Source organism: Antechinus flavipes, chromosome 4 (genome assembly GCF_016432865.1).
Source record: "Antechinus flavipes isolate AdamAnt ecotype Samford, QLD, Australia chromosome 4, AdamAnt_v2, whole genome shotgun sequence".
Taxonomy (NCBI): Eukaryota; Metazoa; Chordata; class Mammalia; order Dasyuromorphia; family Dasyuridae; genus Antechinus; species Antechinus flavipes.
In genome coordinates, this window is record NC_067401.1 from 169685526 (window position 1) to 169709239 (window position 23714).

The following is a 23714-nucleotide window of genomic DNA, read 5'->3' on the forward strand; positions in this document are numbered from 1 at the left end:
CCCAGGCTTTTTATACCTCCTAAATTCAATTCTCCCTGTTCAACAAGAAAACTGTTCGGTTCTGTACACGTATATTGTATCCAGAATATACTGTAACCTATTCAACATGTAAAGGATTGCTTGCCATCTGGGGGAGGGGGTGGAGGGAGGGAGGGGAAAAATCGGAACAGAAGTGAATGCAAGGGATAATGTTGTAAAAAATTACCCTGGCATGAGTTCTGTCAATAAAAAGTTATTTTAAAAAATAATAATAAAAAAACCAAGTTCATTACAGTTTATTATCACATAATCTTCTTGTTCCTGTGCACAATATTCTACTGATTCTACTCACTTCACTTAGCATCAGTTCATGCAAATCTTACTAGCCTTTTCTGAAATCAGCCTGCTCATAACATAATATTTGCTCTGCAAACTTTAAAGCACTATGTAAATGCTACCAATAATGATTATCCTTGATTTTGCCACATGTAACAAGCACTCCATTTTTATCAAAATGATTTCTGAAATTTCTTTATCTGATTATATTCTCCTTTCATCTTATCTATCTGTATGTTACACTCCTAAACCTCTACTTAGACTTTGAGACCTTTATTTCAGATTTTCCCCACATCATTACTTTCACTTTTATTACACTCTCTTCCTTTTCCAGTCTCAAAAGTTTAGTGAACCAATTCAGCTCTATACTATCTTCTATTCCCAAATCACTTGTTCACTTGTCCTATTACCACTCATGCCTTGCCAAGCTCCAATCCTGAATTACTCCCACCACTTACCTTCCTTGCTCCTACTCACAAACTAAGAAATTTAGTTATATAGAAGTCATATAACCATACTGACTGAGTCCACAACAAATGCATTATCTAGTCCTCTACTCTATCAGCTGAGGATCTTGACTTATACTTCATAATGAAGGCCATTCATCTCTACTCTTTTTTTCTCTTCATCTTACAATTCCTCTTAATTATCTTATAATTTTTGACACCATCATCCACTATTTATGCTTTTAGTCTGGTCTTTAATGAAGAAATGGCCTTTTTGCTTCGGCAAGAATAACTATTCTATTTGTACTCTTGATTCCCCTCCAATATTTTTATATAGATTTCCCCTATTATCCTCTTTCTCTTTTCTTAATTCTCTTCCTATATACTGATTTCTTCCATGATGTTCCCAAGTCTCTCCCATCCTTAAAAAATCCTCACTAGACTATATTATTTCTTGCAACCTATTATTCTATATCTCTCCTTCCTTTCTCAGGTGCATGCCTTAAAAAAAGCTATCTATATGAGGTACCTCTGCTTCTTCTTTTTTCACCCTTTTCTAAATTCTTTTGTATTATCAGGGCACACAAATTGTGAGGAAATGTTTTTAATAACAGAAATACTAAACATATCCTTCCAACCATGTCACAATGAAAATAGTGAATAATACAGGAACCATAAGCAAAAGGCATAGACGTAAATGGAAATTTGATGAAATCCTAAATGGAATTTAGATCAAAGAAGAAATCAAAGAAACAGTCAATAGCTGTATGAAAGAAAATAATAATAAGATAACATGTCAAAATTTCTCCATTGAAATTAAAGCAGTTCTTAGAGGAAAATTATATTCCTAAAACACACTAATATAATAGGGGAAAATAGGATTAATAAAGTGAATTGCAATTTTAAATTAGAAAACAAACTAAAATGAATAAAAAGAAGGAATCTTGAAAATTCAATGTGAAATAAACTAGATATAAAGGATTATGATGTTGAAATCAAAACTGAAAACTTATCCTTTGAAAAGAAAAGAAAATTGATAATCCCTTAGCCAATCTGATTTTTAAAAAGAGGAAGGAAAATAAAAATTAACAAAATAAGATATAATCACAACAAATTCAGAAGAAATAAAAGAATTCTCAGGATCCACTATACATAGTTATATGCCAGCAAAATAAAATTCAAAAGAAATATAGGATTATCTTTTAAAATACTTTTTAATATTCAGATTAACAGAACAAACTTTGAAAGAACAATTAATACAAATACTATACAAAATATTCCCAAAACTGAGAAAGAAAGTTGTTAAGTCCAAGCTAGCTGCCAGCTCCCTAGAGGCCTCAAGATCAGCCAGAGTCATGATAAGTAAAAGTCCTTGATCTTTAGGGGTAGAAGCTGGCAAACTTCCAGGAGTTTTGCCAAAGATCTCTTCTTGATTCTGGAGTCCAGAATCTCCATCTTTCTCCTCCTCTCCTGCTACCAAGTGAAATCTCACCTCTCTGTTCCCACCCTCTAATCCTTGCCTATGATTATCTTAACATCAAACATTGAGCCAGCACCCATGGTAAGAAGAGCCATTTTTCTAAACATATGCTAAAAGAGTCATAGTCTCATATTGAATAGGTAATTAGCCTTAAGTGCTTGGTTGTCTAATTCAAGTACATCTTTTCATAGTTTCAGTCCTTTACAGAAAGTATTCTACCAAACTCGTTTTATGAAACAAAAATAGTCATAATTCCTAAGACAGGATAGGATAAAGCAAAGAAAGATAACTACATGTCAATATCAACAATGAATGTTGATTCAACATTTAAATAAAATCCTGGCAAAAATAGTGTATGAATCTGTTTTTTTTTTAATTATTCATCATATATACTATAACATATTTAACATGTATAAGACTGAAGGCCATCTAGGAAAGGGGGTGGAGAGAGGAAAGGGAAAAGTTGGAACCGAAGTGAGTGCAAAGGATAATGTTGTTAAAAATTACCCATGCATATGTTCTGTCAATTAAAAGTTATAATAATAATAATAATATTTTTAAAAATTATTCATCATGATTCTTAGATTTCTACCAGAAATGAAAGGTTGAACAACTTGATCATCACTTTACAATCATTGCTACAAAATACTCCTTAAAGAAATAAAAAGCTATTTAACTGGAAGCATAATACACATGGCTGGGCCAGGCCAATATAATAAAAATGATGATATTATTAGAATTAATTTAAAGACTTTGTACTATACTTATTAGATTACCAAAGAAATAGTTTAAAAGACTAGACAAAAAGGACTAGCAAAATTTATTAGGAGAGACAAAAAATCTAGACTTTTAAAGGAAATAATAATTTTAAGAGGTAGGAATGGAGGAGGAATAGCTTATCCAGACTTCAGATTATATATAAACCACTACTTACCAAAATAATTTTTTAAAAAATAGAAAGGTTGGGGCAACTAGGTAGTGCAGTGGATAGAGCACCAGCCCTGAAGTCAGGAGGACCTGAGTTCAAATCTAGTCTCAGACACTTAACATTCCCTAGCTTTGAGACCCTGGGCAACTCACTTAACTCCAATTGCCTCATCAAAAAATGAAATAAAATAATAAAAATTAAAAATAGTAAGGTTAATCAGTGCAACAGACCTGAAAAGGAAGAATCAGATGTAGCTGAATTTTAATACCCTGAAGACCTAAATAAGTAATAATAGCTAGCATTTATGTAGCACTTCAGGATTTGCAAAATTATTTATAAATATTATTTTGTTTGATCTTTACACAAACCCTAAGAGGTAAATGCTATTGTTCTCCTCATTTTACAGATAAAGAAATGCAGTAGTCTCTATACAATACAACCTGGCTTCTTCCTTCTTTTCTAGCCTTCTTACAAATTATTTATCTTGTTGCACTCTACAATCCAAGCAAATTAATCTACTTTCTATATCTTACTCACATTGCTTCATCTTCCATTTCTATGCTTTTGGGTATTCCCCAAATTAGAATGCTGTCCCTCCTCAAATCTGCCTGTTGGACATAATGCTTCCTTGGTTTCCTTCAAAGTTCAGTTCATCCACCATGAATCCTTTCCTGAAATTCCTTGTTGCTAGTGTTCTCTCTCCCAAAACAACCTTGTATTCATTTGTATATATTGTATATATTTGTGTAAGTACATGATCTTCTCTTTATTATTAGGCTCTTTGGAATGTTATTTCACTTTTGTCTTTGTATTCTCTACTGAGAATACTTTGCAGTTCCCTATCTATAGGAGGTATTTTAGAAACATATGTTGATTTTTTCCAAAGTACTTTATTTATACATTATCTCATATGATTACCCCCATTTTACAAAGAAAGAAACCAAGACCTCAAGAGTAGCCTACCCATAATTACACAGCTAGCAGTTGTCAGAGGTCAGATCCAATATTTTGTTTTAGGAGAGAACTTTACATTTTACAAAGTGTTTGCACAGTTGTTCATTTGAGACTCACAACAAATTTGTAAATGTAAAAATGAGATAATTTTGCATTGAAAAATAATTCAGAGATCATCTAGGAAAGATATAGTAGGTTATTCCAGTATTATACAGAAGGTTAGAGAGGATAGAGATTTGATCTATGTGATTTGGGGGAGGGAGGAGAATAGAGTGCTCCAAAGCAAAGAAATTCGCTCTCTTAAAGGAGATCACCACCTTCTCCAAATTTGTGAGGGTTCTTAGGGTTTAAGTGACTTGACAAGGGTCACAGAACCTGTATACGTCAAAAGCAAGATTCCCATTCAAGTTTTCCTGGTTTTAAGAGTAATTCTCTACCTGCATTGCCTCTCACCTTACAGATTAGGAAATTAAACCTCATAGAGGGTTTTAAGTGAGTTCTATAAGGTCACAGTCCACTTAGGAGTAGAATTAGAATTCAAATCCTAGGCTCCTGGTTCCAAGTCTATCATCTATTCATTTCATTATGGTGCCAGTTATGTTTCATTTTTTGAGAGTAAAGGACTCTATCACCTTCCAGGAATAGGACCCTGTATAAATGTAAATTAGAATAAATTAAATATTAATCATTTCCTTCTCTTTGTCTCTGTTTCTTTCTTCTGCTACTTTTCTTTCCCTTCTTTCCTCCATATTTTCTCTCTTTCATTTCTTCCCCCCTCTCTCTGCTGAGGCTGTTTTTTTTTTTTCTTTATCTTCTTAACTTCCTTTTCCTCATGCTGAATTATTGAGAATGTTGTTTTCTTGAATTGCTCTACTAGAGGTTAGCTGTCAAAGCAGCTGAGCTTTGAATATGATCATGCGCCAGGAAAATCTGAATGGGCCTAAGAATCACCTTTCCAGGAAATCCCAGGGGCATCTTCCATCTAGATTCCTTATTTCTTTGCTCTACATCATTTTTGTTTATTCACTGGTGCTGGCAATTAGTTGGGTGATCTCAGACTTTCTCTCTCCCTGTCTTATTGTTTCTGGTCTGGATAATCTTGGATTTAATTTAAGATGAATTTGTTGTTAAGCTAAAATGTGGAGTCTGTATGAATCATAGATTCTCTAGTGAGAAGTGGGCAGAAGTAGAGAGAAGAGGTGTTTTTCTTTTAACCTGGAAATATCTTGTTTATACTTAGCAGGATCCAGAGTCATAACTAGTAATTCTGGTGCCTAGGGCAAACACAATAAAACACACCTGGAGACAACAAATACAAAAGCAATCAACAGATTAGCTTTTCAAAGCAAATTCATGTATAAGGGAGACATGTTTTGTATCTCAAGACACAAGGACCCATTGGAAAGGGGAGATTCAAGGATAAGTACCTATTCCCATTGATGGTGAACCTGGGACAACAGAAAGTAAGTGCTAGGAAGACTACCATTTGGGGAGGGAACAATTTGAGATTGGACTAGAAAAGAGCTCACTTGAGGTGGGCACCCAAGGATCCATATAGAAACTTCCTGTTTTAAATAATTATTCTTTCTAAAAAGGAAGTAAACTCATTAGGTTCTACACCTGAAGAAGGAATATAAGTATTATCTGCATCCTTTAATTTTCAGCAAACAGCACAGATTCCGGGTTTGCCACTTTTGTTACAATTTTAGCAAGATCGATACTAGTTCTTTAGGACTTTCCAGAGCAGCTAACTAAACCACTGAAGACATTTGGATATTATCTATTTGGAGTTGGGGTTCTTAATTATTTTTGCATCATGGACTCTTATGGAAGTCTGGTTAAAATCTATGGACCATTTCACAGAATAATGTTTTTAAATGAATAAAACAAAATACTTGTAACTGAAAAGGAAACCAATTATATTAAAAAAAAAACTTGTCAATTTTTAAAAACATATATTCATGGTCTTCAGGTTAAGTAAGAAGTCCTGTTTTACACTAAAAGTATCACATACAGGAGGTATTGCCTTGCTTGAAAGTACCTTGTTGAGGCAATTTTAATAGACTTGTGATAGAAAGCGCCATCCATATTGAGAGAACCATAGAGACTGAATGTGGGTCAAAGCATAGTATTTTCATCTTTTTTATTGTTGTTTGTTTGCTTGGGTTTTTTCTTTCTTATGTTTTTTTCCCCTTTTGATCTGATTTTTCTTACACAGCATGATGAATATGAAAATATGTTTAGAAGAATTATACATTTAACCCATATTGGACAGCTTGCTGTCTGGGAGCAGAGAGAAGAAGGGAGAAAAACTTGAAACATAAGATTTTGCAAAGGTGAATGTTAAAAACTAACTTTGAATGTATTTGGAAAAATAAAATATTATTAAAATAAATGAAACTTTAAAAAAAGAAAGAACCTTTAGTATATTTACAAGGTAAGAGACAATTACTTTGTATAGTCACCTCTAGAATTTAACCAAGTATGACTCTTAAATGTTGAGAATATGATGAGGGGGCAGCTAGATAGCATAGTAGGTAGTGTACTGACTCTGGAGTCAGGAAAACCTGAGTTCAAAAGCAGTCTTACCACTTTCAATTGTTTGACTCTGAGCAAGTCACTTCACCCCAATTGCCTCACCAAAAAAAAAAAGAACTTTTAAGTGTCCGTGAGAAATATGGTAGAAGAGAATATGATGAAAGAAGACTTCAGGCTTGTCATGGAAGAAACCAGGCCTCTATTATCTGGGGAGGGCAACTTTTCTAACCATCTCCAGAATCAAGCACAGAGATGCTCTTATCTTTACAATCAAAGATGCTGGTCTTAAAACAGGCCTCTAGGATATAGCAAGGGCATAGTAGAATAGGGGAGGAATCAGAGAGCTTAGACACAAAAGGAAAACCCAGTTACCAGCTGAGAGGATTAGAACAGGGACTACCTCCTACATTCAAAACTCCTCCAACTCAGAGCCTTTTCAGGATTTAACTTAATCAGCAGAAAAATGCTTACAACAACAACAAAAATCTGCTTTTGCATCCAAGGTTGCTCAACTCACAGTTCTAAAATCAGTGTCACTTAGTGCCCTAAAAGGCTTTGTTTCCTAGGTAGCTGTGCTATTTATGACTGACCATGCCATAGCCCCTGTGGAGGATAGAGCTTGGGGGTGGAGGGAGGTTAGGAAGGTTAGGAAGATTAGCATTGAATTGTCAGCTATCATTGATAGATCCCTTCTAATTCTAAATCCATATCCTGAAAGTATCCTAAATTCCCTCTATTCCCTTATAAAAAGTCCTTCCTCAGTTGGCATACTGGTCTCTTCACCATTCTTCCCAAATATCACATTCATTTCTTTCTTCCCAATTGTGTAGTTCCCTAAGCCAGGAAAGCACTTAGCTATTCACAGCCCTTCCCAAATCATTCATTCTTCAAAATCTATTTCCCTAAAATCTTCCCCTAACACATTTTGCATCTGAGTTCACCCTTCTGACCATTTATTGTTGCTCTTAGAATAGCTTCCTAGTATGGTCTGAGATCTTTCTCTTCTCTCTATTACTTCCTTCTGTCTCCTAAGGTCTAGAAAATTGGGACAGTAATAGAAATAAAAAAAGAGGAAACAGATCAAAAACAAATTATCTTGAAGGAATAAAGAATATGGATAAAAGGCAAAGTGCTTTAGTAGAAAGCACATTGGATATAGAATTAGAGACTGTTGTTCAGTTGTTTTCTTGACAAAGATGAAGTAGTTTGCAATTTCCTTCTCTAGCTCATTCCTGAGGAAACTGAGGCTAACAGAATTCAGTGACTTGCCCAGAGTCACATAGCTAGTACATATTGAACTTAGAATGAGGAGTCTTCCTGACTCCATGCCCAGAACTCTTATTTACTGTGCCACCCAGCCACCCCATAAAATGTTAGTTATTGTTATTATTAAAGAAAAAGAGGTAACATTTGGAAACAGACTTCTCATTGATTTTGAAAATTAATTGAAATGTTGATAGCTTAGTGATATACAAAATTGATTTCACAAATTAATATACACATATGCCAATGAAAATTGATATTTTCATAATAACTGCAACCCATCTGTATCTTTACCTCTCATTTACCCTCCCACCTAAGTCCATCAGCTCAGATTCAAAGGCTAAATAGCTAATTCCACTCCTGTAGCTTCAATTCCCTCCTCAGGAATGACTGGCCAATGAGTTGTGCTTCTGGATCCAGGAAACTGATTTCTAGTCTCGGAAGGCAGCCACAGTTCATATCAGGAGGCTTGCATCATGTTCCCTAGACACCTTACTTCACATCTTCTTCCCTCGTTCCAATTTCTTTCATAGAGGGGGAAGTGGGAGAAAGAGTGAGAGAAAGAAAAAGAATGAGAGGAGAAAAGGAAAAAAAAGAAGAAAGGGAAAGAAAAAGAGGGAATAAGGAAGAGGAGAGGGAGAGAGAAAAATCGAAAAAGAAAACACAATGAACAGACACATAAAGAAAGAGACTAGAGAGAGAAGAGTAGAATAAGAGAATAATAAAGTAGGATATTTGATCCTGACTGGCCTGTTTCTGAGATTACTAATGGCCCCAAAGACTATAGTATAATATGGGTGTATAGCTCTCTAAATATTTTGGTTGCCCATACTTCCAAGAACATCTTTGTCTTACCCTACTGCCTTGCCTGCTTCCCCAATATTCCCCCTCCCCCAACTCATCCCATTCTCCTACCCCCACCCCCACCCACACAATCTGTATAGAATGTTAAAGAGAAAGGAAGGCTATTTGGGTTTGAGATTCTAGTAAGTACCAAGTCATCCAATACATTCTTGTCCACCTATGCCCTAGATCAGTGGTACTCAAACTTTTGTTCTCACTATCTTTATACTATTTAAAAAACTATTGAGGATCTGTCTCAAGAATTTTTATTTATGTAGGTTATATTGATAGATATTTACCATATTAGAAAAAAACTAATTTGAATTTGCAGACCTTCTGAAAAGGTTTCAGAGACCACCAGAAAATCTCTGGACTTGACTTTGAGAACCACTGTGCCTAGATAAAACTGCCATGGAACTGAATCTTCTTTTGCTCAAGACTCTCAGTCCCTTCTTTGCCTGAGCTCTGTACTTCCTCCTTTAACATATTGTAAAGATCCAAAGCAAACCCAATAGACTTTGGACAGAAAATGCTGAAAAAAACTAGAGAAAGAACTATGAAGATTAAATGTAAATCATTACATGCTATGTTCACTTCTTTTTTCTTTTTTTTCCTATCCCATGATTTTTCCCTTTTGCTCTGATTTTTCTCTCCCAATATGATTCATAAAACAATGTACATTAAAATTTAACTAATTAATTTTTTTAAAAACTTATTTTTTTATCAATTAGCACTGCTGGGTGACATGTATATATGCACATGTGTGTGGATATGTATATCTATATATGAATATTTTTAACATTTAAATGCTGATCGTAGTTTCACCAAAAGCATCTCTAGAAGAGAAATAAAGCATCATGTACAGATATTATCGCTATGCATCTATTCTCAACATAGAGTCAGTGTTGAAGATTCTGACTTGTATGCCAATTGAGTCTTGATTCAATACTCAAATTTCCCTTTGTTTGAACTTGCAAACAGATATGGTGAGCTCTCCTTAACTGGTACCTCAACCCAAGACAGTCCATATAAAACTGTGGCTCCATATCTGCTTAAACAATATGACCGCTTCCATACAATCCCCAAAACTCCCCATAGGCAGTCTTTGTGCAGAAGAAGCACAGTGTCTCATAGGAGTTTGCTGAATCAGCCAGGATTCCTTCCTCTCCAGTCTTCTTCTCACTCCTTAGCTGGAGCTGACTTGGAATCTTAGAAGGCAAAAGACTAAGTAAGAAGGTAATGGTAGGACCAGAGAATGCCAAGCCCCTCACAAGTTAATTGGGAAAACAGCCCATTCTTTTATTGACAAATTAGCTTTGGAAAATGCTAGCTAAGACATATTATATGTCTTATAGCCCAGATTTCTACTTCTCTAACATGCACAGCTCTTTTCCCAGACCTTATTTCTTCCCTCCTCCTAAGATTTTTAACCATTGTCCCCAAGACACCTGTAGGCTTGTGCACCTTGTAATCCATTTCCAAATGGATTAGAATGCTCAAGAACCAACCCAGCTGCCCTTCCACTCTATTAGCACATGGTTCTCACTCAGCTAGAGTTTCTGAATAGATTTATCCTTTTTCCTCCACCCTTTCTCTTACATTTCTCTTAAATCAAAGGTGATTCTTTAAACAAAAAAAAAGAAATGTTATTTTTTAAAAACTGACCTTTGTCTCTCCTACCCTCGTTTCTATTCTTTAAACAGTAAAATGAAATAAAAAAAACCAACAACTTACCCTCTTTCCCATTCTAAACTTCTGTAGGATTAATAAACTAGGGAGTGGTTTTCTTCCTCCTCCCCTCCCCACTTGTTTTCTATTCCTCTCTTTCCCCCACAAGGTGAATTTTCCCTTGGGTCCCTGGATAATGAGGCAGCTGAACACCACATTGCTAGAAGCATTACTCTGAGATTAGGTTTGGTGATCTGGAGCTTGAGAGTTGGCCCATTCAAAGGACAGACATCACCAACTCTCTCAAGAACCCCATCCAAGAATGGAAATGGACATGAACAACCTAGGAAGTACATGAAGCCAGAGAAAGAAAGGGAGACAGAGACAGAAGCTAAGAACAGGTACCGAAGAAAAAGGAAGAACAGCAATCCTTTAGCAAGTGTGACAATTAAATTAGAAAGCCAGGATATAGAATGATCCATCCTAACCCTCCCCCCAATCCAGTTTGCTCACAGTCAATTTACCTGATTGAGTCTCTTTCTGTTGCTCACCAGGATCCTGTTGTACAGCTGTGAGTCCAAAATGATGGTATATTTGGAATGTCTCTACCAAGCATAGACTCTCATGTTGCTTTTCTGATCCTTACATCAGGTTCTCAGACCCAGGTGAGATTCCCATGTTGAGAGAATTATGGTACTCTTAAACTCAGCATCTTAAACTGTGGTTCATGACTCCGTATGGGATCTCATAATTGAATGTGGGGGTCTTGAAATTATGATTTATTATTTGTAAATATTTGCTTTGCATAACTATTTTATATAGCTACATATCAGAATCTTGTAAAATTTTCTCAGGCAAAAAGAGGTCGTGAGTGGAAAAGATTTAAGAAACTCTCCAAAGCAACTACCAGACAAGCAAGATTTCCTTCTTCTTTCAGTGCCAGATTTGTCAATATCTCCAAGGTCTAACCTTTAGTATAGTACCAGTTAAAGAGTATCACTTTAACAAAGTCCAGATTGCTCTTGCCTAAGCCCCTCTGATCCTGGCCTCTTGCTTTTCTTCCTTTTTTCTCTCTGTTCTTCCCTGATCCCCTATTCTCTCCTTTTCTCTCCGTTTCACAGGCTTTAGTGGAACAGCAATGGAGGAAACGAAACAGAACAGTTTTCTCATGTAAGACTAATACCTACCAAACTCTATCTACCAACAGATAATGTTCAGGTTTAGTAAGTTGTCTTGGGAAAGCAGACTCTCTTCTCCCTAGAAAGAATATTTCATATATATATATGATAATATATGCATATATTTTTCCAATTACATATAAAAACAATTTTTAATATTTGGATTTTTTAAATTTGGAGTTCCAAATTCCCTCCATCTTCCTCCCCCCCTCATTGAGAAGGCAAGCGATTTTATGTAGATTATACATGTGCAGTCATGCAAAACATATTTCCATATTAGTCATGTAGTGAAAGAAAACAGACCAAAAAACCCAAGAAAAATAAAGTTTTTTTTTAAAGTATCCTTCGATCTGCATTTAAACTATATCATTTTTTAGAAAAACTATTTCCACTTGATTTGAGTAATTTTCTTTCTTCCCAAATCCCTCATTTCCTGATATAAACAGTGCAAAAGACAGAATTAGGGTGAAGACTAGGCTAGTCTGTCCAGACAGCTAGGTATGTTAATAGATAAAGTGCCAAACCTGAAATCAAGAACACTCATCTTCCTGAGTTCAGATCTAGCCTCAGACACTAGATTTATGGCTCTGTTTGCCTTGGTTTCCTCATCTGGAAATGAATTAAAGAAGGAAATGGTAAACTACTCCAATAACTTTACTAAAAAAATCCCAAATTGGCTCATGAAGAGTTGTATACAACTGGAAATGACTCAATAACAAAAACAAAAGTCTTGGTTAGCTGGCAAAAGGATACTGTTTGGAAATGATCATTTCTGATGATGATGGGGATGTTAGATATAATATTATAAAACTAGTTTGACTAAAAAGGTGTAGGCACAAGGAAATCACATCCTTTTTAATTAGGAGGAAAGAAATGTTATTAGGTAAAAAAGTAGAAGGAACTGGAACATTTTCTCAGGGAGGTTAGAGTTCGTGTATAGAAGCATGCATGTGCATGCATACATATGCATGTATACACACATGGGGGGGGTGGAGGAGCAAGGGATTCTATAAAAGGGATTCTTCTTTTCTCATCTTTCCCTTTCTACCCTACAATAGAAGAGGTTTGAAAACATGTGTGAATTGTCTTTCCTAGAAAACTATCCATCTAGTACAGCCTATCTTAAGTCCATGAACAATTTGTAAGGGCCAAATATTTTAGTGAAACTACATTCCATGGATACAGCTGTTCATCCTTTCCCCTGGTCTGTTCTCTAGCATCAGGGCATGGTCTAACACAGTGTGTGGTCCTCTATAGGAAGCAGAAGTAGACAGCTTTCCAACAGCCAAAGCAGATGTTGCCAAAAAAAAAAAAAAAAAAAAAATGTAGACTCACCCCGGAGCCCCATTGTAGAGAGGCTTTCATTGCACTTGACCTCTGTAGGGCCCAATCCAGAATATCTTTGGGTTTAATCAAATGAATACAGCTTTGTTGGATAAGAAGAAAAAGGAACTAAGCTGTCTCTGGGACATCTATAGCCATCCGCAAAGTGTCAAAGGGATAATATAACTTACAAAAGAGAGAGTCCTAGTATTTTACTTATAAACAGCATGTTCAAGGAATCCCTATGAACCCTAAAGGTCCAACTCCAGACACAGTAGATAAGTTGATAAAGCTTTATTTTTCTGCCTTCTACTTCCTACATCTTTTTATGTTTCTCTGTGAGTAACCATGACCTGACTTTTGAATAAGGAAAGGTCTGAAGCAATAGTCAGGGAAAAGAGAGAACTGAGAGCCTCAGGAGGACAATGCTTTCATTTTCTGGGACCATTTTGCTTTGCAAGTTTCTTTAATAATGTTCTCAAGAAACAGGCTTACCAGGACTCTCAACATTCAAAAGAATATGGATTTATCTTTTTTTTTCCAACTGTCTCCTTCTCAGTGATTCCTTCTTCCCATACCAAGTACAGCCAAGAAAAGCAAATATTTGACAACATATATGTCATTTCACAACTATAATTGACTATCTTTATGTTGAGAAGCAACATACATCTCTGACAGTCTTCTGAATTTGACCATGATTGGTTACTGCACTGCTCAGATTCACTCGATGTTGTTGTCTTTTATGTTATTGTGGTCATTATATAAACTGTCCTCCTGGTTTGGCTTTCTTTGCATCAATTCAGATAAGTTTTTCCAAGTTTCTCTGAATTCTTAATTTATTTTGGTCACAGTACAGCTATTCATATATCATGGGTGGTTAAGCTTTTCTCTAATTGTTGGTTATTCATTTTCATTCAAATTCTTTACTACTACAGAAAATGATGCTAGAAGTATTTGTGTAACAAAATAAAAATACATATAGCACCTTCCATTCTTTCTTTGTCCTCCTTGGGGGTCAATGCCCAATCATGGTAGACTATTCTACTATAATTCTGAATTGTCTTCCAAAACATGTTTTCTATATCATCTCATGTCTATTTATGTGATATAGTTTTCTACAGTAGAAAGAGCACTAGATTGAGAGTTAGAAGACCTGTGTTTGAATATTGAGTCCATTATTTTATTACCCATCTGATAAACCTGGACTTCTAATATTATTAACATCAAAGATAGCTTTGTTCAAAGAATCCTCAATTTCCTCACATTTAAAATAAAGGGGTGTGGTGAACCAGATGATTTCTAGACAAACTTCCAGACAAACTCATAATTCTACAATACCATGATTCTCTTTAAAAGGCAGCAACTTAGCTTTTTCTGAGGAAGTTAGCTCTAGGTACAATGTAGTTTCTCCTCCAATATCCATCCATCCATCCATAGAGACTAAAACTAAATGAGATTTACCTTCATATCTGACAATCCTTCATATGTGTTGAAATGGTAGTAAGATAAATTATTGCTGTGAAAGGGGGGTAAAAAGAAATGTGGGAGGAGAGAGATGAGTCAATGAGAGATTAACTTTACAGAAAAATTTGAGGATTGAGTACAACCTAGGGTTCTTTGTCTTTTAGTAATTATTTTATTCAGCTATGGAATTTATTTCTTTTGAGGGAGCTTACAGTCAAATTAAGAACAAATTAAGAAATTAAGAATATATATAGATATAAAAGAATTAGTAACAATATAAATCAGAAAGTTCCAAATGATTTCTATGAACAATGGGTCCAATAGGAATCCTTAGGGGAAGTGGAGAGGAAAAGATTATAGCAACTTCAGGGTTATTATGAGAATAAAATTAGATAATTTTTGAAGTGCTTTGTAAACTAATAGTTATCATTATTATATTATCATTTTGCTCATATTTGTTTTCCCTGCCCAGAATACTTTTCCTCTCCTTTCTTTCCTTGAGACTCAGCCCAATTCTTACCTTTTATAAGAAGTCTTTCCTGCAAACCCATCCTCCTCCCCATTCCCTTTAGAGATTACCTTCCATTTATATTGTTTGTGTGTGTACAACTATTATCAAATATAAAACATATAAAAAAGAACAAAGGCAAAAATGAACCACTCCTACCTTCAAACAGCATATATAAATTTTGCTAGGATAGGAGTAGGGAATGATAAGTGAAATAAAAAGGTCTTCAATAAGTAAATGCAGCAAAAGGTCAATCTTGCAGTCTTCCTCACTAATATGATCCTGTCTTTACTCAGTTGGTAGATTAAATAGGGTCACCTAAATTTTTCTAAGCACCTTGAGGTTGTGGGTTCAGCTTGCAGTGGTGTCCAAAATTCAACAGTTTTGTCCAATGTCAGAGTCAAGAAAATTTATACATACCTACAAAGAACCCTCTGATTGGGAGCTCTATACATGAAAGTCTGACTCATCTGCCATGGGTTAACACTAGGAGCAACAAATTTCCCAAGTGGGGAAAGTAAAGACATGGAGAAAGACGATGTAGGATAAATTTGTGAACATGTGAGGCACAGCATCAATTTCCCAACATCCAGGTAGCAGGTGAACTTTGTGGCTCAGTTGCCTCCTTCTGGGAGTTGGACTCAGACCACAAAACTCCAGACCCCTTTCCTTTCCAACAGACTGGGTGGTCACCAGGGACTAAGCTGCAGGGTATTCTGCAGTGACAGCTACCAGTGGGTGCCTTAGTAATTGACTCTGCAACAGGCTGAGATGCCAAAGCAAAACGTCTTCAAATTAGCAGTAATTGCAGGAGAAATAAAGAGCAAACAGGGTGAGCTGAATGAGGTTTTCTATAAATATTATGTTTTTTAAAGTTTGCCCTGGAGTAATAGAAGCTGTTTAAACGCTAATATCCTGTCTGTGCATTTAAAAAGCCTTATAATGAGGATTTAGAGTCTGAATTTCATAGCTACTGCCTGCTCCAGTGTGGGCCTGTAGCATCTCCATCCACTACTCCTGTTGGCTTCCCAGAATAAGCAAAAGCTAATCACTCATGTCTACATAGAACCAAACCCCAAACTCATTACAAAATCATAAGTATAGTTGCCCTGTTTTGGGGTGTCTGATTTGATTGTAATTAGTGTTTAGGCCTCACCCACAAGGGGCAGTGACACAGAAAATAGTAGTAGACTTATCTACTCAATGGGAGAGTGTACCCATCATCCCCCAAGTTCAGGATGTCTGCTCTTGACTTTGAACTAAACAATTATAGGAAGGAGAAAATAGGAAGCTTTTGTGGTAGGCTGCTGGAAAGGTCATTCCAAATACTTTTAAAACTTTAAATTACTATAAGATTTAATGATCTGTATTCAAGAAAAAAAAATTCCACATTTTAATTCCCAAATCATGAAATGATAGATCCCAATCCCTCCCACACCTATTCCTGCCCACCAAAAATATCCCCTCATAATGTTATCATAAGAAAAGCATTTTGCAAACCTTAAAGTGTTAAATTAGTACTAGTTATTATTTCTCAGTCTTCATACTTTGGAATGGTCTGAGATGACTAATCTTGTTTTCCAGTACAAAGAAGTTTACCTAATAAGAATGGCATTCTTTTAGATTAGGCAAAGTTTAGTTTTTTAAGAATATGATTAGCTATTTATTTTAGAAATAAGATGTTAATATTATGATACTATAAATATTAAAAATACAGGCTCCTGAAAGAACCTCAGAGCCCATCAAGAGTTAAAGACCACTCTTTAGAAGTATCATAATTCTAGAGCTAAAAGGGACATTCAAGGCAATGTAATATAACCGCTTCATTTTTCAGAAAAGGAAACTAGGGCCTTGGGAGGGAAAGTTGAAGTGGAGCAGGAACTTTAAGGATCTCCATTGTCAGGAACACACAAAGGGGCCTAACTTTAGAGACTGTCTCATTAGTATAGCTAAAAGCATACCCTACTTGCTCTAATCTCAGTGTACCTTCTCAGGTACACCCTCAAGTGAGTTTGTTCTCTATTAGAATTCTCTCTAATTTCTCCTCACTCCCTAGATCCGACTTTTACTTCCCTTCCCCTTTCCCTCTGACTTTAAAAGCACATTTCACTCACTTCACTTAGCTAAACCATTTTGGTTTTACCCCTGAGCCTTTTTATGTCTATAAAGAGCACCCTTTGTGACTATGATAAATGCTTGTTGTGAGTTTTTTCATATTTTGAACTGCTCTCCCACAACTTAGTACTTCATATGTGTACCTGTTCCTTTTTCAAAGTGACTTAATCCCAGGTTGTACATGTCAAGAGATAGAATTTTAACTTAGGCCCTCTTATACTAGAACCAATGTACATTCCACTGTAAGCTTCTCCCTCCGACATCAGTAGTTTATAAGCTTGGCCCTGGAAAAGAAATGAGAAAATGAATTTCCCTCTTCTTCTTGTGAAAGTGGGAAACTGTGGGTATAGAATGTTGTACACACTATCAGAAATGTAGTGATTTTGCTGAAGGGAAAGTAAAGGAATATATTCAATCAACCAGCATATTAACTATGTACTGGATATTATGTTGTTCATTTGTTTCGGACATATATGACTATTTGTAATCCTAGTTGGGATTTTCATTGCAAAGATACTGGAATAATTTGCCATTTCCTTCTCTAGCACATTTTATAAATAAGGAAACTGAGGCAAACAGGATTAAGTGACTTGTCCAGGATCACATAACTTGCAAATTTTAAAAACTGGATTTGAATTCAGGTCCTCCTGATTCCAGGATTGTGCTTTATCCACTGAACTACATGGCTGCCCCCTTACCTTGTATCCATTTCATATCTCCTTATTTTGTCTATACTTATATGTATACATGTTATCTCCTACTATCATAATGAATTATCAAGAAGGAATATTCAGCTTCTGAGAATAATTTCAGACAATGAATTCAACAAATATATATTAAACAGTCATTATATGACAGTTATTTTAGAAGCTAGAGAATCAAAGAAAAAAAGGTCTGTGTTCATAGATTCTATCATGTACTTATAGATAATATGTATTTACATAAAACATACATAACAAAGGAAAAGCAACTTTGAGAGGGAAGTGCTAGCAGTTGGAGCAATAAGGAAAGGCTTTCACGTAGAAAGAGGTGCTAAAGCACAATAGTGAAAGAAGGGATCTCTGGGATAGGGGAAAGGAAGAAAAAAATAAATGTAATGATAACTTTATTATATATTTTTAAAGAATAACAAATTGTACACAATAGATTTACAGTTTTATGTATAATTATCTTTTTTTATTATGCTATGTTTTAGAAATATCTGTTTTATTCCATTAATTTTTTTTTTAAGTGAGGGAATCTGTGAGGTTGGAGTGAGAAGGGAATACATTCTACCATAAATAATAGTCAGGACAAAGGCATGAAGAAGGGTGTGAGGCATAGACAGGCTAGTCTGGCTGAACCATAGAATAATGGAAGGTAGTGATAGAGAAGAAAGATAATTTGGGGCCAGATTGTGGAGAGCTTTAAAAGCCAATGAGAGGAGTTTTAGTTTTAATTCTAGAAATAACACAGTCACAGAAGTAAATTGAGTAGGTAACATAGTAAAACATCTATCTAAGAAAAATCACTTTGATATCAATGTAAAGATTAGATCAGAGTGGAGAAAGCAACTATACTCAATTGCTAACCATCCCTATGTAGTTTATTGAAGGTAGAAGAGACTTGAGGTGTCATTCAGTCCAAACATCTTATTTTAGTTATAACTCTTATAAAGTGTGGGTGTTTAATACAGGGCCTTTCAGGTATGCTCAGAACAACACACCACCACCACCCCACTCTCCATTACTGACTAATCTTCTTTTTAATTCTCCTAGTTTCGAAGGAAGTGTTATGTGTATGCTATGGGATATTCTCAGTAATTACCAAAAATTTTGAAACTCTAATTTGCTCAGCCTGAACTAAAAGTGGAAAATTGTTCTTCTTTTGTGGAATAGTTTCTCCTCAGTCTTTAGCCAGAAATGTATAGAATTAGACTTTTAGTGCACAGCATCATTTTCCCATTGACTCCCACTTGAACTAGCAGATTGGATTCTAGGGATAACCTTGAAGGATTAAAGGGTTGTCTAATACTACTGCTTATGATCAACCAAATGGTATGTTCTTCCTCCCCCAATACCAATCAATAACTAGTAAATATCTACCTAATATTATTTAAGAAATTAATATCAATTAGCTTCTATTTACTGAGAATTTAGAGGGGGAAAGCAACCAACAGAAATATTACCCCCTTAAACATGGAAAGTACATACTCCCCTTCACACATCTGCTCAATCTCTGGGGAAGATGAACTTAAATTTCAAATAGTTAAAAAAAAAACATTCCCCCCTCCCCAATCCAACTTCTGAATTAGTTGCTCCCTTGCTCACAGAATATGGTATTTCTACTTCCTGGCCAATTCACTGCTGGGCCCCAGTCAAGCAAGTTATTCCTCAGAACTGTCTCCTCATTAGATTTAATTACTGCTGCTACAAGCTCTATGAGGACCTTTGATGACTCTTCCAACTTGTTAAAATTTACAAGGTTATAACCTGTATCATTCCATCTCAAATACTCATTCACCTAAGATCCTAAAAGAATAAAACACAGTAGACTGGAGAAAAAGAAGTATTATGCATCAATAGCCACATGGTAGCCAAGTGAAGAGAGAAGGACCAGTGCTGCCATTCAAAGCTATCTGAAATCCATAGAAGTTCTTGCCAAAAGTACCAACAGAAAGAAATTTTGTCTATTCAAGCCTTTTATATATACACTTACTTCTAACTCAGCAGACAATTAAAAGGCTTTTCATTCCCACATAGTAAGCCAACAAAAAAACCAGAGGATACCTCTTTATGCTCTGAATTTGAATCAGACTCATAAAACCTCCATTTGAATGTTGTTGTAGTAGTTCAGGTGTTCAGTTATATTCAATTCTTCATGCTATCCGACTTCTCCATTGCTGTGCTCTAGGGAATTAAAGATGCTATTGAACTAACAGTCAAATTGTTCTTATCTCCAGTCCACTCCTAAGACATTAATGTTTTCAATGTCTTCTCTCACACTTTTGTTTGAATATTCATCAATTGGCATTTTGCTGTAGCCTTTCCACCTGCTTTTATTGATACCCCTCTACTTGGGCAAACAGTTTTTCTCTTTCAAGGACACTGGCATCTCAAAATGAAATTGATTCTTCTCAGTATCTGTAGGCAATGTAACCCAAGAATTCTCTGTTATAATGAGAAAGTCCATTAAGTCTCAGTAGCCTTGAGGAAATCCTCCAAAGTCTCTGAAACCAAAGGCTACACAAAGAAGGAAATTGAATTCTGGAGAGGGGAAATGACTTGGCAAAGCCCTCCTACCAAGATTGTTTGTTAAAATGAGTAGAGTACTACAATTCAGGACTCCTGACACCCAATTAAATGTTCTTTCTATGATACCACGTGATTCAATGTGGGATTTTTCATATTCCCATGTCCTCTTCATTTTGACCCACATATACCTCTGTGTCGCTGAGAGATCTTTCATTTCTCAAGATTGGATAATATGAGGGACTCTGCATGCATTTAGTATGTTTTGACTAGAAAAGGAAGCCTGTGGACCTTGGCAGCTGAATATCTTTATTTGATTTAGGTAAACTTCTATTGTAATACAAATATTCTCAGAAATCTTTTCAAATGTAAGCGAAAAAAATAAAAGGAAGCCATCACTTTATCAGTAAGTCTCTGTTTGTTGTCTGTCATTGTAACTGATGGAGTGCATGCTCTTTGCAAAACACTCGTGTTAAGTATCATATAAGGTAGATACTAAAGAAATGAGAGAAGGAAAAGAAAAGCAAGGAAGGAGAGTTTTGGAGTCAACCTGAAACAGCATATTTTCACTGTATTTTCAGCATACTTTTACCTTTCATTCTATAAATCACGGTTTGATTTATTGTTTTGTTGATTGTCTAGACTTAACTCTTAATAATACAGATTAAACTCAAAAGTGTATAGGGTATACTTTTTTTTTTTTTTCCTGAATGATTGTTAAACATTGATTTGCACATTGCTGGGGAAGAATGAGAGGGAGAATAGAGATAAGGGAGATAGAAAGGAAACAGAGAAAAATGAAGCTGTGAAGAAAGAAGAAAAGAGAGGGGAAAGAGACTAAGGAAAGGGGAGAAGATAGAACACATGGCTTCTCTTCTGGAGATGTTTGCAGGCAGATATTACAGAACATAGACATATGGAAGGACTTAAGAACTATTATAAAACAATTTTCAAGTAAATGAAAGTGTCACCATATGTAAGTCCAAAGAAAACAGAGTAAAGGACTGCTCTAAATGGGACAGTGTTAATCAGTGAAGGCTTCATACAAATATTTGCCATATCTCTCTGGAGATGGGGAAGGAAGAGGAGGAGAAATTAAAGGAGTCACTCCTGGCTAAAGGTTAATGATTATATCTAACACATAATAGTGGCTTAATAAATACTTGTTGATTGATTAGTTAACAGGGAACCTAAATGTCTTCTCTTGTAAATATTGAATTACATGAAGAAAATGAAGAATTCCTATTATGTTGTGTTTCTTATCTTTTTGATAGGTTTGAGACAGGAATGATCCTGAGATAAATTATTGTATTGCTATAATTATATATAATATTCTGTGGATTATAATCATGAATAAAATAATTTTTTGGTAGGTGAATAAAAGTAACCTCCTCCACTTTAGGTTCATTGAAAGTATTTTCAGGCAAACTCCAATTGCAGAAAAAAATAAAAGAGATGGCATATTTCTCATCCTATTCCCACATGCTTTTTCATTTTCCTTCTAAGTCTTTATATTTTGAAAACTTTTCCTCCCATGTAGCTTGTATATGATTATTTGCTATGGTGAAATAGGCTATCCATTTGCTATAGTGAAATCTATTTTTTTTTTAATTCTTAAACTTTTTTGGATCAATGCTCTATCTAAGTGATTATAAGCAACTGTTGGTGCTATGATAAAGCTGTACTAGTTCTAGTAGGTGATTGGTTGAGTTCTGAAGAATATTTTGACATCTCTATTAGTTGTATGATTATTTATCACTTGCAAACCAATAAAAGATAATCAGCTTCTGGTGCATAATTCTAGCCCCAGGTTACATTTTGTGAGATATTTCATAGGGTCTAAATTTTTACAGCCTGTATAAATGTGTTATATAGTTTCTACTATTTTCTAGCATAATCTACATTGATTACTAAGTCTATCTTCCATAAAGATAACACTTCCCTAATTTCTGATGGCAATGATGTGGTCACAGATAGCCACTGTAAAGCTCTCTATTTCCACAAACAAATCCAATTAATTCAGCCATTTGTTCAATGCTTCTTTATCAACATTTGGTTGATTGAGTTCAGAGGATGTGGCCCATGAAGGGCCTTTTGATTTCATTCATTCTTTGCTATGTCATAGGTTGCATCTGAAGGTAAATTACTTTTGGTTATACTAAAAAAAAAAAAAAAAAAAAAAAAAAAAAAAAAATCCAATTGCATATACCTATTACCCCCTTTACTATTGTTCTTTGATGTAATATCTGCTTATTTAAAAAGTATTTCTACAGGCTTTTTTTTAACCAGTGTTTTTTTCATACAGTATAAGAATATCTATCATTTCTCTTCATCTTTTTTTTTTATAAGAAATTGTTCATTTTTCTATATCTTTTTAGGGTGATGAACCCTACCCATTTTTACAGTCCCTAAAAATATAGTAAGACTGGGCATATAAGACCATCTCCAATTGACCTGATCTGTATTTTGCCACTGAACTCAGATAGCTCTGGAGGAGCGATCGAAGCTGAATACTTTGCAAAACCCACCCTAACTTAAATCCAAATCATTGGCATTTCATGATATCACCTTCTTAATATCATAGTCCTCTTTGAGAACTAAGGACAAAACAATAACAATTAAGACTGGAACTGAATATGTGTTAACTGCTTTAATTTTCAACTTAAATGTATTTTCTTCATTCATAATTGATTTCTAGATGGCAGGAAATCTCTTAATATATTTAGCCACAGCCCTCTCTTGGATGTTGTTATGCTCAATATGTCTCACCTGCAGGACCATTGGTTCAGTGAGTCTTCTAGATTCAAGCTCAAAGCCTTCAGTATCTATCTTTCCTTTGCATGTGTTATACATTTTACATTTATCAAGACAAAATGATGATTGTGCTGTCATAGGAGAAAACTTCTATATGATAATTATTCAAAAATAAGACTTTTTGTGAATCTATATAGCTTAATGTCTTTTGTATACATTAAGTGATTAATAAGATGTTTTAATTCTATTCACTAGAATGGAAGCCCTTCTTGGTTCTATTTGGGAAAGATAGTCATAGATTTAAAGCTAAGCAGAACCTTAATGAGGTTAAGCTATTTTCCAGGAGAATTCCAGGAGAATATTTTATAACAATTATTCTTCACATTATTGTGTTGATGGTTTGTTTTCAATAGAGAAGAGTTTTCTATGTGACCACCAAATTCTTACTTTACTTGAGTCTGCTTTATACATTTGCACTACATGAATAAGCCATGAGTTTGGAACCAAGTCAAAGTTTTACAATAATCAACATAGGTGATATAAATGTTCTGGTGCTATTGGGCAGCTTGTTCAGTAGTTACCAAATCGATAATAAGTTGTTCTTTGTACTCGTGGGACTTTTTAGAACACCCTTTGTTATTTAGCCAATATATTTTTCTGTTATGTTTATAGACTTTCTTTTTGGTGAAATAAGCTGAGAATTCATT

General features: G+C 35.1%; 1 protein-coding gene across 15 annotated transcripts in view; it reads left to right on the top strand.

Moving 5' to 3' along the window:
- The window catches only part of RBFOX3 (RNA binding fox-1 homolog 3), a 974608-nt gene that overhangs the window by 725401 nt on the left and 225493 nt on the right, over positions 1–23714 (top strand). Inside the window, exon 1 of one of the 15 annotated variants that reach the window (XM_051995448.1) lies at positions 11003–11100. The exons of the other annotated variants lie outside the window; for them this stretch is intronic. Within the exon in view, the coding sequence (XP_051851408.1) occupies positions 11035–11100 (66 nt within the window). The 5' untranslated portion in view covers positions 11003–11034. Of the gene's footprint in view, positions 1–11002; positions 11101–23714 lie in introns of those variants that run through there. 15 annotated transcript variants of the gene reach the window in all.